General features: G+C 40.1%; 1 protein-coding gene across 2 annotated transcripts in view; it reads left to right on the top strand.

Annotated features, from left to right (window-relative positions):
- Positions 1-15,139, top strand: part of phf12b (PHD finger protein 12b) — a 45,154-nt gene that overhangs the window by 26,857 nt on the left and 3,158 nt on the right. For both annotated transcript variants that reach the window (XM_088380457.1, XM_088380455.1), the window contains 3 exons: positions 10,426-10,515; positions 10,603-10,746; positions 10,836-10,931. In XM_088380457.1, coding sequence (XP_088236583.1) covers positions 10,426-10,515; positions 10,603-10,746; positions 10,836-10,931 — 330 coding nt within the window. The remainder of the gene's footprint in view (positions 1-10,425; positions 10,516-10,602; positions 10,747-10,835; positions 10,932-15,139) is intronic.

Raw genomic sequence — 15,139 nt, forward strand, 5'->3', positions numbered from 1 at the left:
GGTCATTCTTGATTTATCTTGATTACTGTATTAAAGTCGTATGTTTACAGGGCAGATAGTAAGATTGGATATGGAAGCAAAAAAATATCTTTAAAAACTGGGGGTGGGGTCATCGGCGTTTGGGCCATAAACATTGTAAGTGGTTTGTTGTCAATTAAAATATTTATGATTATATAACGTACTTCAGGGTCTGAAATTGTTGTATTGAGAGCAAACTGTACCCTTTTATTAGTCAGGATGCATACACTTCTTTGCTTTAAGTTATAAGATGGAGAGAAGAAATCAGTAAATTCATTTGTTTTTAAATTATCTTTTTTTTTGCCTGTGAAAGATGAGTCTTTTGTAGTAGATAAACATCAGCTTGTATTTTATTGATATAGTTCAGAACATTCCCACGAACATTCCAGGTTACCAGTTTGAGCTGCATAATATGTAACTTTTAGGGCTTCTTGTTGTGTGCAAATTGTTTCTGTGGCAGTGTTTGTATTTGTGTGTTTGTGTTGTGTGTGCAACAATACGGTACAATATAAGACAAATGACAATGGACAAAGATGAACACAACTCAAATACAAAGAACAAAGACAGAGAGACAGGCAATAACAATACCAGGAACCAAACAACTTACTTAACTGCATTGTATGTACAGTGTTGTGAAAGAGGTGCTAAATGACGTGTGTGAAGCTAGGATATCAGTAAGCCAATGGGTAATGTCTTTGTCTCCAAATAAATTTTCACCAATATATAATTTGTCCATTGTGATTACTGTATTTTCTGGACTATAAATCACAGTTTTTTTCATAGTTTGGCCGGTGGTACGACTTATACTCAGGAGCGACTTATGTGTGAATTTATTAACATATTATATCATTTCACATGTTATTTTCACACTAAACCGCATGAGGGCGCTCTAGGCCTGTGGAGTAATTGGAACCACAACTGATGATGAGTCTGACGTAAGCCACGGAGAAGAGGAAGTGCTGCATCTTCTACTGCCGAGGTTCGCAGAGTTGTTTATAAGTGACACTGAGGATGAAGATTTCATTGGATTTAATGATTTGGAGTGACGCGGATGGTTTGATAAACTGGTTGGCATGTTATTTATACTATAGCAGTGGTTCTAAACCTGGGTTCGATTGAACCCTAGGGGTTCGGTGAGTCAGTCTCAGGGGTTCGGTGAGTCAGTCTCAGGGGTTCGGCAGAGCCTGCACTGCGAAGGTCCGAACACACCTGATTTATCGTGTAAGTTCGTGATACCGCATATCTGGACTGCTCTCGCAAAGGCACACTGATTTGCAAGTGTGTGTTGTGAGTTCATGTATTGTGTTGGTTTTGTTCTTTGAACAAAGTGATGATCATGCACGGCTCATTTTTTGCACCAGTAAAAAACATCCATGTCTTGAATTTGATTTTTTTTTCTTTTCGCTAAAGAGGGATTTGGTGAATGCGCATATAAAACTGGTGGAGTTCGGTACCTCCAACAAGAAACACTGTGCTATAGTTATTTGAATAACTCTTAATTTGTTACATCAGGCACGTTCTCAGCTCCTTGTTTGTGTTTTTGTAACGTTAACATACCGTACCTTCAGCCTGTTGTTACCTATTCTATTTTTATTTTAAATTGCCTTTCAAGAGGACATGTCTGTTCTTGGTGTTGGATTTTATCAAATACATTTCCCCCAAAAATGTGACTTATACGCCGAAGTGACTTATATACAGTACCTCACAAAAGTGAGTACACCCCTCTCATTTCTGCAACGTTTTAATTATATCTTGTCATGGGATAACACTGAAGAAATGACACTTTGAGACAATGTTAAGTTGTCACTGTAGAGCAGGAGTCGGGAACCTATGGCTCGCGAGCCAGATATGGCTCTTTTGACGACATTAAAAACGTTATTAAAAAGATTACATTAGTACTCAAAAAATCATTGGTCGTAATTAAAATACATGCATTCAATTGTATTTAACCTATCGTTCTATTTAAATGGTATGGCTCTCACAGAACATTATTTTTTAAAAAATGGGCATTTATGGCTCTGTCCAACAAAAAGGTTCCCGACGCCTGCTGTAGAGCTTGGGTAGCAAAGTAAATGTGTTGTTACTCCAAAAAAACTCAAAATACAACAATGAATGTGTAAAATGCTAGCAACAAGAGTGAGTACACCCCAACTGAAAATGTCAAAATTGGACCCAAATGTCAATATTTTGTGTGGCCACCATTGTTTTCCAGCACCGCCGTAACTCTTTTAGGCATGGAGTTCACCAGAGCTTCACAGGTCGCCACTGGAATCCTCTTCCTCTCTTCCATGATGACATCACGGAGCTGTTGGATGTTGGAGACTTTGCACTCTTCCACCTTCCGTTTGAGGATGTCCCACAGATGTTCAATAGGGTTTAGGTCTGGGGACATGCTTGGCCAGTCCATCACCTTCACACTCAGCTTCTTTAGGAAGGCAGTGGTCGTCTTGGAGGTGTGTTTGGGGTCGTTATTGTCTTGGAATACTGCTCCGCGGCCCAGTTTACGGAGGGAGGGGATCATGCACTGCTTCAGTATTCCACAGTACATGTTGGCATTCATTGTTCCCTTGATGAACTGTAGCCAGCAGCACTCATACAGCCCCAGACCATGACGCTCTCACCACCATGCTTGACTGTAGGCAAAACACACTTGTCTTTGTACTCTTCACCTGGTTGCCGCCACACACGCTGGACACCATCTGAACCAAATACAGTCAACCCTCAGTTTTCGACCACAATCCGTTCCAGAAGGCGGTTCCAGAAGTAAATCGGTCGAATTCCGAATCCATTTTTGTCATTACAAATAATGGGAAAAAATTTAATCCGTTCCAAGACTAAAAAAAAAACGCCCTTTTTAAGCATTTTTTCATTTGCGCATTTTTGTCCGATCGCGCAACTGCAGCGCACCGCCGAACGTGCAACCGTAGCGCACCGCCGACCGCGCAAATGCACCGCGCTGGTCGCATGATTGTGACAGAGCCGTCGCTGAAATTTAGAAAATATTTTTAAAGTCCTGAGGTGCTTTTAAGTGGACCTCAGTGTGCAGAGAGTTTAATTTGGTCCGATCGCGCAACCGCAGCGCGCTGGGCGCTCACTGTCACATTGCTTTAAGAGTGTCTTTGGTTTTAGGATGGCTTTACTGCTCCCACTTGCTTTCTTTGGAGGCATGTTTAGGGGTTAATACAATCCTCAAAGTAACGAAAATACAATAACGAACGGAGTCAGTCGGCATCCGGGCCGCGCGGTCGGGTTTTCTCGGGTCCTCCCAGCTCATCTCGCGAGGTTCGATAACCGAATTTTGTTCGACATCCAAAGCAAAATAATCTCGAATTTTTCGTTCGAATTCCGATTTGTTCGAGAACCGGGACGTTCGAAAATCGAGGTTTGACTGTATGTTTATCTTGGTCTCATCAGACCACAGGACATGGTTCCAGTAACCCATATCCTTTGTCTGCTTGTCTTCAGCAAACCTTTTGCGAGCTTCCTTGTGCATCTTTTTTAGAAGAGGCTTTTTCGTAGGACGACAGCCATGCAGGCGTTGTCCAGCGTGTGTGGTGTGGTGGGAGCGTCATGGTCTGGGGCTGTATGAGTGCTGCTGGCACTGGGAAGCTACAGTTCATTGAGGGAACAATGAATGCCAACATGTACTGTGGAATACTGAAGCAGAGCATGATCCCCTCCCTCCGTAAACTGGGCCGCAGAGCAATATTCCAACACGATAACAACCCCAAACACATCTCCAAGATGACGACTGCCTTCCTAAAGAAGCTGAGGGTGAAGGTGATGGACTGGCCAACCATGTCCCCAGACCCAAACTCTATTGAACATCTGTGGGGCATCCTCAAACGGAAGGTGGAGGAGCGCAAGGTCTCCAACATCCAACAGCTCCGTGATGTCATCATGGAAGAGTGGAAGAGGATTCCAGCGGCGACCTGTGAAGCTCTGGTGAACTCCATGCCTAAAAGGGTTACGGCGGTGCTGGAAATTAATGGTAGCCACACAAAATATTGACATTTAGGTCCAATTTTGACATTTTCAGTTGGGGTGTACTCACTTTTGTTGCCAGCATTTTACACATTCATTATTGTATTCTGAGTTACTTTGAAGTAGCAATAAATTTACCGTAATTTCCGGACTATAAGTCGCGTTTTTTTCCATAGTTTGGGTGGGGGGGCGACTTATACTCAGGAGCGACTTATGTTTTTTTTCACAAATTTTTACTTGATCATTAAGACATCACTTACTTACAAGTATAGTTGACCACTTCCCATGTTATTTTTAGTATACTTGATCACTTCACATGCTTTTATATCTTTATCTTGAACATATTCAAAACATAAAAAATAGAGAAAACATCAAATAAAGCAATTAACACTTTAAAGCACCATATCCAAGTCCACTGTCTGCTGTGTGTACACTTGCTCCATTTTTGCTCCTCTTATATTTATTATTATTACTTATTATTATTTGTTTATCATTTATTCAACACTCTTATTTATTCATTGTTTGTGCCTTCTTGTTTTTTTTTGTGTTGGTTGTATGCATATGTGTACTATCTCACCGAGGGATAGTGGGAACGTAATTTCAATCTCTTTGTGTGTCTTAGTATATGAAAAAAAATCAACGATAAAGCAGACTTCGACTTTGATAAAACAACCAAATAAACAAAACAAAAAACTACATCTGAAAAAAATTATATTTTCAGACGAAACTAGATGAGGGCGCTCTAAATTTCACCGTTGGCCGTGACTCATCAACTGGGTGGGTTTAAGAAAAATGGCACCAAAAAGAAACTCATATTTTGCAAGTTACAAACTTCAAGTTGTAAAATATGCAGCTGAAAACAGTAATCGAGCAGCAGAAAGAAAGTTTGGAGAACCGTGATATACCAATGGATTACTATTTCAAGTGACGTCAGTGGCACGGCGTGGCGCGGCGGTTGTTTACATAAAGGACAAACGTACCCACGTAAGGACTACCGGCATCATTAGCGGTGATCATTTCTAAGTGACACGGAGGACAAAGAGTTTGAAGGAATTAAGGATTTGGAGTGACATAGAAGGTTTGAAAAACAATTATGGCTTTTACGCATGCCCGGTCCTACTCTGAGTCGGGGGCCGGCGCTCGGCCGAGTGGCTGTCCGCGAACGGTGCATGGGGCTCGGACATGGCCATTACGCACGCCCGGTCCTATGCCATGGAGCTCTCGTGTCTGGAAGTCCACGCCGCCACACGCTTGGAAGTTTGTTTTGTTTAATAAAGAGCCGTTCACTAAACCCACGTCTATCCTTGTACTTTGTTAACGGTACAATATAGTTATATACTAGATCTGTGGAATAAAGACGAGGCTGACGTCAGGGCGCACGCGCGGCGATGTTGACAAAGGACGAGGAATTCGATCGATGGATTTAATGAATTTAAAGTGATCATAAAATATCTTGTTTATCATGTCAAATCTGGATTATGATGATACCGGGTTTTCCTGTCTTTAGCTTCAGTTTTGTCATTGCATTTTTCAATTTATAGTAATTTAACAATATAACAATATTTGATAATATTATTGGCTTATTATAGTTATTTGAAATATAGTTTATCTATCGTTATATGAGCCTGTGGAATATTTTGAAGTGCAAGCGCCCTCAGCCGCGCGCACCCATTGTTGACAAAGAACGATCGATGGATTTAATGAATTGGAGTGACACCGATGGTTTAATAAACATGTTATTCATGTAATAGTTGTCCTTAATCACTATATGTTACGTCAGGCCCGTTCTCAGCTCTTTGTTTGTGTTTGTCACGTTAGCATACCTATTGTTTAGCCTGTTGTTGCTTTTTAATGAATTGGAGTGACACCGATGGTTTTATAAACATATTATTCATGTAATACTTGTCCTTAATCACTCTGTTACGTCAGGCCCGTTCTCAGCTCTTTGTTTGTGTTTGTCACGTTAGCATACCTATCGTTTAGCCTGTTGTTGCTATCGTTTAGCCTGTTGTTGCTCGTTCATGACTGTTTTTGGTGTGGGATTTTGTCGAATAAATTGCCCCCAAAATGCGACTTATACTCCAGAGGGACATATATGTTTTTATTCACTTTTTAGGGCATTTTACTGCTGGTGCGACTTATACTCCGGAGCGACTTATAGTCCGGAAAATATGGTACTTTGCTATCCAAGCTCTATAGTGACTACTTAACATTGTACCAAAGCGTCATTTCTTCAGTGTTGTCCCATGACAAGATATAATTAAAACATTGCAGAAGGGGTGAGGAGGGGTGTTCTCACTTTTGTGAGTCACTGTATGTCTTTTTCTTCTTTATTATGTATTTTATGGCTGGTGCAATTTATACTCCGGAGCGACTTATACTCCAGAAAACACGATACTACTTTCTTACCTTGGGTCATCATTTGCTTTCGAATTGGGAAAAGCTGTCTGCGTCTTTGGTTGATTTCTTGTGGAAATTGGTCGCTGAGTGGGTTCTTTGCAGTTGTTTGCCTTGTCGTTGCACCATTTCCTTCTGTAATGTACGAATTTTGCAATGATGGGTCTGGGTCGGATGGGGTTTGCAGGTTTATGTCCTCAACGATGTACACGGTGAAAGCTAACCTCTACAGTTTCTCCTGTGAGTTTAAGTAGGTTGACCACAAAATACTTAACCAGGTTTTCGGGCTCCTCGGTCAATGACTCCAGAATACTAGAAAATATCACATTGTCTCTCATACTTCGTGCTTGTTGGTCCAGAATTGTTTATTTCATTGTTTTGGTCTTGGATGCAATCATTGTTAGTGTTTCACTAACAGCAGAGAGTTCAGTAATGTGTGGTGACTGAGTTACAGAGTAAAAAGTTTTCTTGAGTGACAGTTTTGATTTGCTGATGGCTAAATCTTTGCTACGGTGCATTTCTTAGAATTCTTTGTGAAGAACCTCAATTATCACAATTCCTGTGTTTTTATTTTTATTTTATTTAACCTTTATTTACCCAGCCAAACAATTAAGAACAAGTTCTTATTTACAACTGCGGCCTGTGTCGCAGCTTTAACAAGCTTTTCATTGTTAATAGTAAGATGTCACTTACTTCAGTACAGCATGTTTTGGTAAGAGTGGATGAAGCAGATGAATTAGGTTATGATGAATTAAGTGATGATGCGCCGTTGGTTTGTTTGTATCTCAAAAAGTTTATAAACATAGGCGTTTGTAAATAGAGGTACAACTGGACTGCTATCGAAAACTTGTCATAATTTCCACCGGAAAGCTGGAATTATTTTTTGATACACGAGCTGCCAAGATGAGATTAATTTAGACCTTTCAACATTGTGGAAAGTAGCGAAAGTGTCGTGAATGGTAAATATTGCATTGTTAAACGTCCTCTACTGCTGTTAGTTGGCTAATTTGTGGCCTCCATTGCTGTGGCACACACAATTGTAATACATCACCATTTATACTTGTTGCCATCTTTTAAAACACCGTTAGTATTTGGTTTTATAAAGCAGACACTTGCAGTCAGTCGAGGATAACGTAGCCTCCTGTAGTAAAGTAATACTGTGTGATCGGTGCTCGTATGCAATTTTCTCCCATGAGTTTATTTGGTCTGTAATGTACACCAGTGACAGTATGTTGTACTGGGATCAGGACATGACCCAGCCCACAGCTCTCAACAAAAGCACTTGAACGCAATGCACTCGTAATATCCACTTCACAAATGGAAAGGATCACCATACCACATGAAGGCAGCATTACATTATTAGATTATTTATGAACAACAATAATCCAACAAGCGATCATATCGCATATCATGTCATACGAACGCGCATCATTGCGCAAGCATATCAAGATACCATATTTTTCTAACTATAAGTCGCGGTTTTTTTTTTGATCCAGGGCGCTTGCTTGGAACACGCACACACATGTTGAGCTCTTGTTTTGTGAAATAAAGATACGGTTACCAAACCCACGTCTTGCCTGGTACTATATTAAGACGACAATATAGTTTTATACGTAGATCTGTGGAATAATTGGAGCCGCACCTGACGACGAGGCTGGCGACAAGGCTGACGTCAGCGGCGCACGTAGGTCCGGAGTCAACAGCTGTTTTTTTTTGTTTTGTTTTGTTTTGTTTTTTTATTGACAGAGGATGAAAATCCCAATGGATTTAATGATTTGGAGTGACACGGATCGTTCATTAAAATTGTTGTTTATATTACATTTATTTGATATATGTATCTAGTCTGACGTCAGCGGCGCACCTCATTCCGGAGTTAACAGCTGTGTTTTTTGTTTTTTTTTAAGTGACACAAGACGAAGATTCCTATGGATTTAATGATTTGGAGTGACACGGATGGTTTGATAAAATTGTTGTTTATATTATTGTTATTTGATATATAGTTTATATATTGTTATATGGGTCTGTGGAATAATTTGAACTGCAACTGACGACGAGTTCGACGTCAGCGGCGTGCCGCACGCGGCGTTGTTTACAGAAAGGACGACAAATTCAATCGATGGATTTAATGATTTGGAGTGACACATGGTTTGATAAACGTGTTATTTTTGTTATAGTTATTTGAATAACTGTTAATGTTACGTCAGGCCCGTTCTCAGCTCCTCGTTTGTGTTTATGTCACGTTAGCATACCGTATTGTTTAGCCTGTTGTTGCTGGTTTGTGTCTGCTCTTGGTGTTGGATTTTGTCAAATAAATTTCCCCCAAAATGCGACTTAAACTCCGGTGCGACTTATATGTTTTTTCCTCTTTATTGTGAATTTTATGGCTGATGCGACTTGTACTCCGGAGCGACTTTTAGTCCGGAAAATACGGTACTTTGTTTTAGTGTAGTTCCCATAGTTGGCCGACCTTCTGCCCATGCGCCCCTCAGATTGCGCACAGGACCGATCACGTCCTGGCAGAACATTATGAAATACGTACTGATAAATACATACTGTCGGAAGCGATATTTGGGAAACTGCATCACTTTGCCGAATGGACTTTTCCGACTTCCATCTCATCAACGTGCACTAAAACATCCTTTTGAACTGGGAGATCCAAGTTGCGAGGTCAAGGGAAAAAGGGGATCTTGACTTTACCGACGGACTCCAATATTACGTCACTCGACAACGGTGACCGCATAAAGGTCCAGTTCGTGAACGACAAAACTTAATTTACAATATTCTAAACATATTTAGCGTCATTATTATTACATTATTTAGTTTTTACTGACTGCGTGAAGATATGCTGTCATCCACCTGCATGAATTTATTTGGCAAAATGAATGATGTCTTGAAGAATACAATATTTCTTTATTTATATAAATTTAGGAAATTGGGAAGAGGGTTTTCTGGTGGTGTATTGTGATAAATGAGAACAACAATCTATTGGAATCAGCCATCCTTGTTGACACTGGCCTTGAACGCTGTGAGGTCGGAACTGTTACAATTTCCGACCTTCCTCGAATGCAGCCTCAAGGTTATGGCATTGACGAAGAGACGTGCTTATGAGGCAAAATTTACGTAAACTACAGGCCATCGATTACGCGTTTGCACATGGTAATAGAGCAGCCGTGAGAAAATTCAACATTAATGAATCCATGGTTCGGAAATAGAAGAAGCAGGAAAATGAACTGCGCCAAGTTAAGAAAACAAAAAGGTTTATGGGGAAACAACGCAAGGTGGCCAGAATTGGAAGAGCGACTTGAACAATGGATTATCGACCAAAGAACAGCCGGGAGTAGTGTCTCTACATTCTGCATTTGACTGAGGGCAGTAACTATAGGACAAGAGATGAAGATTGAACACTTTCAAGGAGGACCGTCTTGGTGCTTGCATTTTATGAAAAGGCGCCATCTCTCCATCCAAGCAAGAACTACCGTGGCGGAGTATTTTTCGACAGATAAAAAGAAAAGCGCCCAATAATTAGTAAAGTTTTTCAAATTCTCACACTGGTGATTTTTTTCTCAAATACAATATTTCGCCATGAAAAGCACATATTCACTCGTTATTATTTTATAGAAATAAAGTACAGTTCATATTGGGCATCACCAAATCAAAAAGCATTTGCATAGATGTCCCTAAAATGGTTCTTTTCACAAATGGCTTGTTTTCTGCTGTTTGTTATGGTCTAAAATTGGTGCTTTAAGCAAAACCAACCCATGTACAAAGAAAATGGAATATGGTAGAGTTGTTGTTTTTTTAAGTGAAAGACAAACATCGAATTTTTAAATAGCTATTCTGTCATTACATAGTCATACACCAATATTTTGTGACACTTGGAAGGTCAGTCAGAATGCTGTAAATTAGCTGGCACTCAAGATGTTCTCTATTAAATGTCGTCTTGCATTGAAGGAACTGTGCAATTTCTAAAATGAATTTATGTGGTCTTGGTGCCATCTTTGTATTCTGTTCTGGTGGTTTCTACAGATGCGAAGGCTGGCTTGGTACTGACAGACTCAAATTCAGTCTCTTCCATCACTAATCTCTGCATGAAAGATTGTATGGATGATAATGGGGGTAGGTACAATAATTTTAGTTGCGGGATGATACAAGACTAATCTACAAAAATCATGAAATTTTTGTTATCGTATTCATATCTTTTAGGGATCGAGCTGGGCATGCTTGATACAGAGATGATTAAGTTATTGGCATGGCAGAGGGTCCAGCAGCTTTTCTCTAGTAAAGCCGACAGCACTCTACCTACAGATGCCAGCGACGCTCCCAAACCCCCACCATCGCTCCCTGACTGTAAGATTTAAACATTGCAATAAAGTTGAATTTTATACAATTATTGCCAAGTTTCAATCTTGAGGTTTTTGTGTTTTTTGTTTCTTCAGATCAGAAAAAGTTGCAGGCCCGGGCTGTCTTCTACCCACTAACAGGAAAAGGAAAGGCTGTTAGCATGTGCTATCGAACGTTATACATAGGATCTGGTAAGACATGATGACTTTATCAGAATGTCTCAATCTTGTTTTGTACTAATCTTGGGAAAAGTGTTCCCTCTCAGCTGTGCACTTGCACACTGCACTCACCCTCTCAGCGCACAGGAAATTACTACAGTGCATAAAAAATTAAAATCTCTCCCGTATTGGCATTTTGCATTTACATATTCATTTAAAACATCCATCCCATCCGTTTTCTGTACCGCTTATCCCCACAGGGGTCGCGGGCGTGCTGGTAGCCTATCCCAGCAGTCATCGGGCAGTAGGCGGGGGACAGATTCTTCATAAAAAAAAAAAAATAAAAAAAATTGAAAAATTTGCAGGCGATTGACAGAGCGGCAAGAGAAATCCATTAAAAAAAAAAGAAGACAGAAAATTGTGAAAGTTTGGGAGCATTTCAGACTGAAATGTATACCATCTTGTGTAATCATTGTTACATGGACCATGGTCTCTGACCTACGCTAGGTTAAAGTGTACCTGTGGAGATCCCACATTGAGGTCTTGATGGAGAAAGGGAGCAATATTGTAGAGTTTGAGGAATATTTTGTGTTCCCATTTTTACATCTAGTCTTGTATTTGCCAAAATAATCCCCCTACGTGTACGCTATGTTACGTACGCTACGTGTTACGTACGGTACTCAACGTGTTACGTACAGTCCTCTGATTGGTTTACCGCGCCAATCAACGTAAAACCTAATGTCCTCTGATTGGTTCATCGGGTCTACATATTACGTCTGTATATTATATCTCTGTGTGGCGGAAGCCACACAAAACAACTTTACAGATTTGCACAAAAGATAGTACAGTAATTCCTCGGTACATCCCGGTTCGTTTATCGTGGTTTCCCTACATCGCAGATTTTTTTTTCCAAATTAAAAAAAAATTAAAAGTCAAAATAGAACTTCTAAATTGAGGAATTATGGCACAAAACATGCCCACACGCCAGCAGAAGGCAAGGAGTGCCCACACAATTGCAGCGCATACACTTGTACCTTTTTATAATAAGTTCTAAAAACATATTTACAGTGTTGTACCTTGTTACAGAAAAATGTTATAATAATAAGAGTTCTACAAACATATTTAGAGCATGTACACTTGTACCTTGTTTTAAAAAATTTATAATAATAAAAGTTGTTCTAAAAACATATTTACAGTATGTGTTAAGAATTCTCCATGTTATTTATGTGATTCAGCCGTGCTTTGATTTGAGGTAGGGTAGTTTATTTTGAAGGCCGTTTTCATGCGAAACCACTTCCTGTTTTACGTTCGTGTACATATGTCGGTTACAGTGGTACAGGAGTCATTAACGATGTAAGTGGGTCTCCTAACAAGAGAAATGAACATGTGTCCAACCTTTAGGAAAATGTAGTATTGCTCCAAATGTTCATTTAAATTCCTTTAGAGGTCCGTTTTCGTGTGTTAGCATGATCGCGAATTAGCATATTTCCGCTAACTCGCTAACCTGCCTAGTACTACTTGTTAACATGTTACACGCACACACGTATAATATTTATATTTTCAATATTTATACAACATTTTCTGTGTTATTTATACTATTAATGTATTATTTACATGTTTGAAACAATTATTTAATGTTCTAATAATAAAATATGCACTTAAATGGTTTCATATACATTTAGTGACACACCAACAATGTAGAAATAAAAATGTCACTTATCGCGGGTGGTATTTGGAACCAATTATCCGCGATAAACGAGGGATTACTGTATTTGTTTATCAATAGCGACGGAGGTACAAACTCTACGCGTTACGTACAGTCCTGATTGGGTTTTTTTGCCCCGATCTACGTAAAATGTAATGTCCTCTGATTGGTTCATTGGGTCTTCATAATACGCCTGTTTATTTATTTAGCGAATGCAAAGTCCCTAAGCCAAGCAGTTGCCTCCTGGTCTGCTGTATGGAGGGTGACTAACCCTCCTTTAAGTCTGGAGAGGACAAACTTCTATTACGTCTGTACATTACAGAAGCCACACGAAACAACTTTACAGATTTTGGAATTTGGTCCACACAAAAGGTGTACCTTATAAAAAGGCGCACCTTGTTTTTTTTTGAGAATATTAAAGGCTCTTAAGCGTGCCTTATTCCGCAGAAAGTACGGCACTTGAAAATGTATTTAGAATGAAAAATTGGTGACCGTGACAAAAAACACATTAGAAAATCGTGTATAATCAAAGTATGTACAATCGAGCAACAGCGCTGTGTATTCAAATGTCAAAAGTGCTGTTGCTGTTGAGCCTCGGTGAAACAACAAACAATGTGCCTGACACGTATCAGCAAACGTGATAGGCGGCCAACTTTAAGACTAGCCTGAACAGTTAGATATATAGTGCATGCTGCACAAGGAGCACTTAATGTGGAGCTCACAACCAGCCTCTCTTACGTCTGCATCCATGTTGCGAGCATTGTCAGCGCACAACAGCCACTCTCAGCTTCCTTTCGGACATCTGCTAGATTCCTCACGGTGTGGGGCTCATAGAGTGAGCTAGTTTGCAAGATAATCCCTTTTATCATTGTCAGTCCATCTTTATTAATAGTACAAACAAACATCTGTTAGTCTGTCCATCCTTTATGTAGCACATTCAGGCCTCTAAAACCTAAGGGTGACTTTAGAAGCACTCCCGTAAACCTGAAGTGTTGCTGGAAATTCATCCCGTCAACCTGAAATGTTGGTGGAACACTTGTGACTCTCGCATAAAGTCAATATAGTTTTGAAAATTGTACCTTTATCACTGGGGCCCCGTGTGTTTGAAACAGCCTCAATCAAAATTAGTCCGCCTTTCTGACTCAAAGCCTTCAAAATTCTTCTTTTTCCCCATTGTCCACAAACATTTTTGTGGCCACAAACCCCGATCTGATGGTTCACCTGGTTCAAAGTCTTGAAGCGCGGCATCACTTATTTAGAAATTTATACATATACCATATTGGGGAACCAACGGCGCTGTCGTGTGTTAATTTTGATGCATTTCTTTGGTTACTAGATCAAGAGAATGGGTCAAGGAAAACAAAATGCATCTACCGTAATTTCCGTACTATAAGCCGCACCGGACTATGAGCCGCACCAGCTAAAATTCGGGGATATTTTAGTTTTTTTCTTACATAAGCCTCACCGGACTATAAGCCGCACGTGCACACGAGTTTTTTTTTTTTACAAAGAAAGACAGTACACAGAAAGCCTTTTTAAAGTTTGAATAACATACTTTAACATGTCTTTCTAAACATTGCCTGTGACGCAGCAGTAGTACCGCAGCAACACGGAAGTGTGCACGCGAGTTATTAACAAAGAGACTGGACACAGAAAGCTTTTTTAAAGTTTTAATAACATACCTTAACATTTCTTTCCAAACACTGCCTGTGACACGGCAGTAATACCGCAGCAACACGGAAGTAACACAGCACTAATAGGGTTTGATTAAATAAAACATACCGGTAAAAGTCACTGAGACGCGGCGGTGACACAGCAGCAACACGGTAGCACAGCACTAACAGGGCTGTTTAAAAAAACATACTAGTAAAAATAAAATGAAGAGCTTCATCGTCTTCATCTTCCTCCTGTGCACTGAAACCATCGAAGTCTTCCTCAGTGTCCGATTGTAATAGCATTAGATATCCTTCGCCTCACACTTTCTCAGTTTCTCTTTCGTCGTCGCTTTTATGCATTTCTTCGAGTGTGATGAGGGTCTGTTCATGCTAATCTTATTCATGCACGAAGCGCTAAATTACATTAAACTAGCGAGCGACACGTATAGCTCCAGAGTAGACGGGACCACGAAATAAAGAAAAGGGTGCCGCAACACAATGTCATCAACATCGACTGCCTTTAGCTTAAAAGCAGCATCATATGCATTTCTTTTGTCCCCCATAATGACGGTTTGTGTATAAAAGCTTCCTTTCAGTAATGTCCGTCTTGATCGCGTTCTGCGTGATGCGCGAAATGTTCAAAACACAAACTAGCACGTCTTCTTCGGTGCATTATCTCTTCTTCGTCTGTCTCGCTCTTGCTTCCTGCTAGAGCGCCCCCTGGAGGCCGTAAAAATCCATAAATACACCGCGCCGCCATTTAAGCCTCAGGGTTCAAAGTGACCTCCTGAATAAAATGCATTAAAAGTTCACATTCACTACAACTTATTTTTGGTGAGCAAAATGTCAGAAGAATTGAATTTAAATGCTGATTGATTGGG

The sequence above is a fragment of the Syngnathus floridae genome, chromosome 7 (genome assembly GCF_059516105.1).
Source record: "Syngnathus floridae isolate MCC-2025c chromosome 7, RoL_Sflo_1.0, whole genome shotgun sequence".
Classification (NCBI taxonomy): Eukaryota; Metazoa; Chordata; class Actinopteri; order Syngnathiformes; family Syngnathidae; genus Syngnathus; species Syngnathus floridae.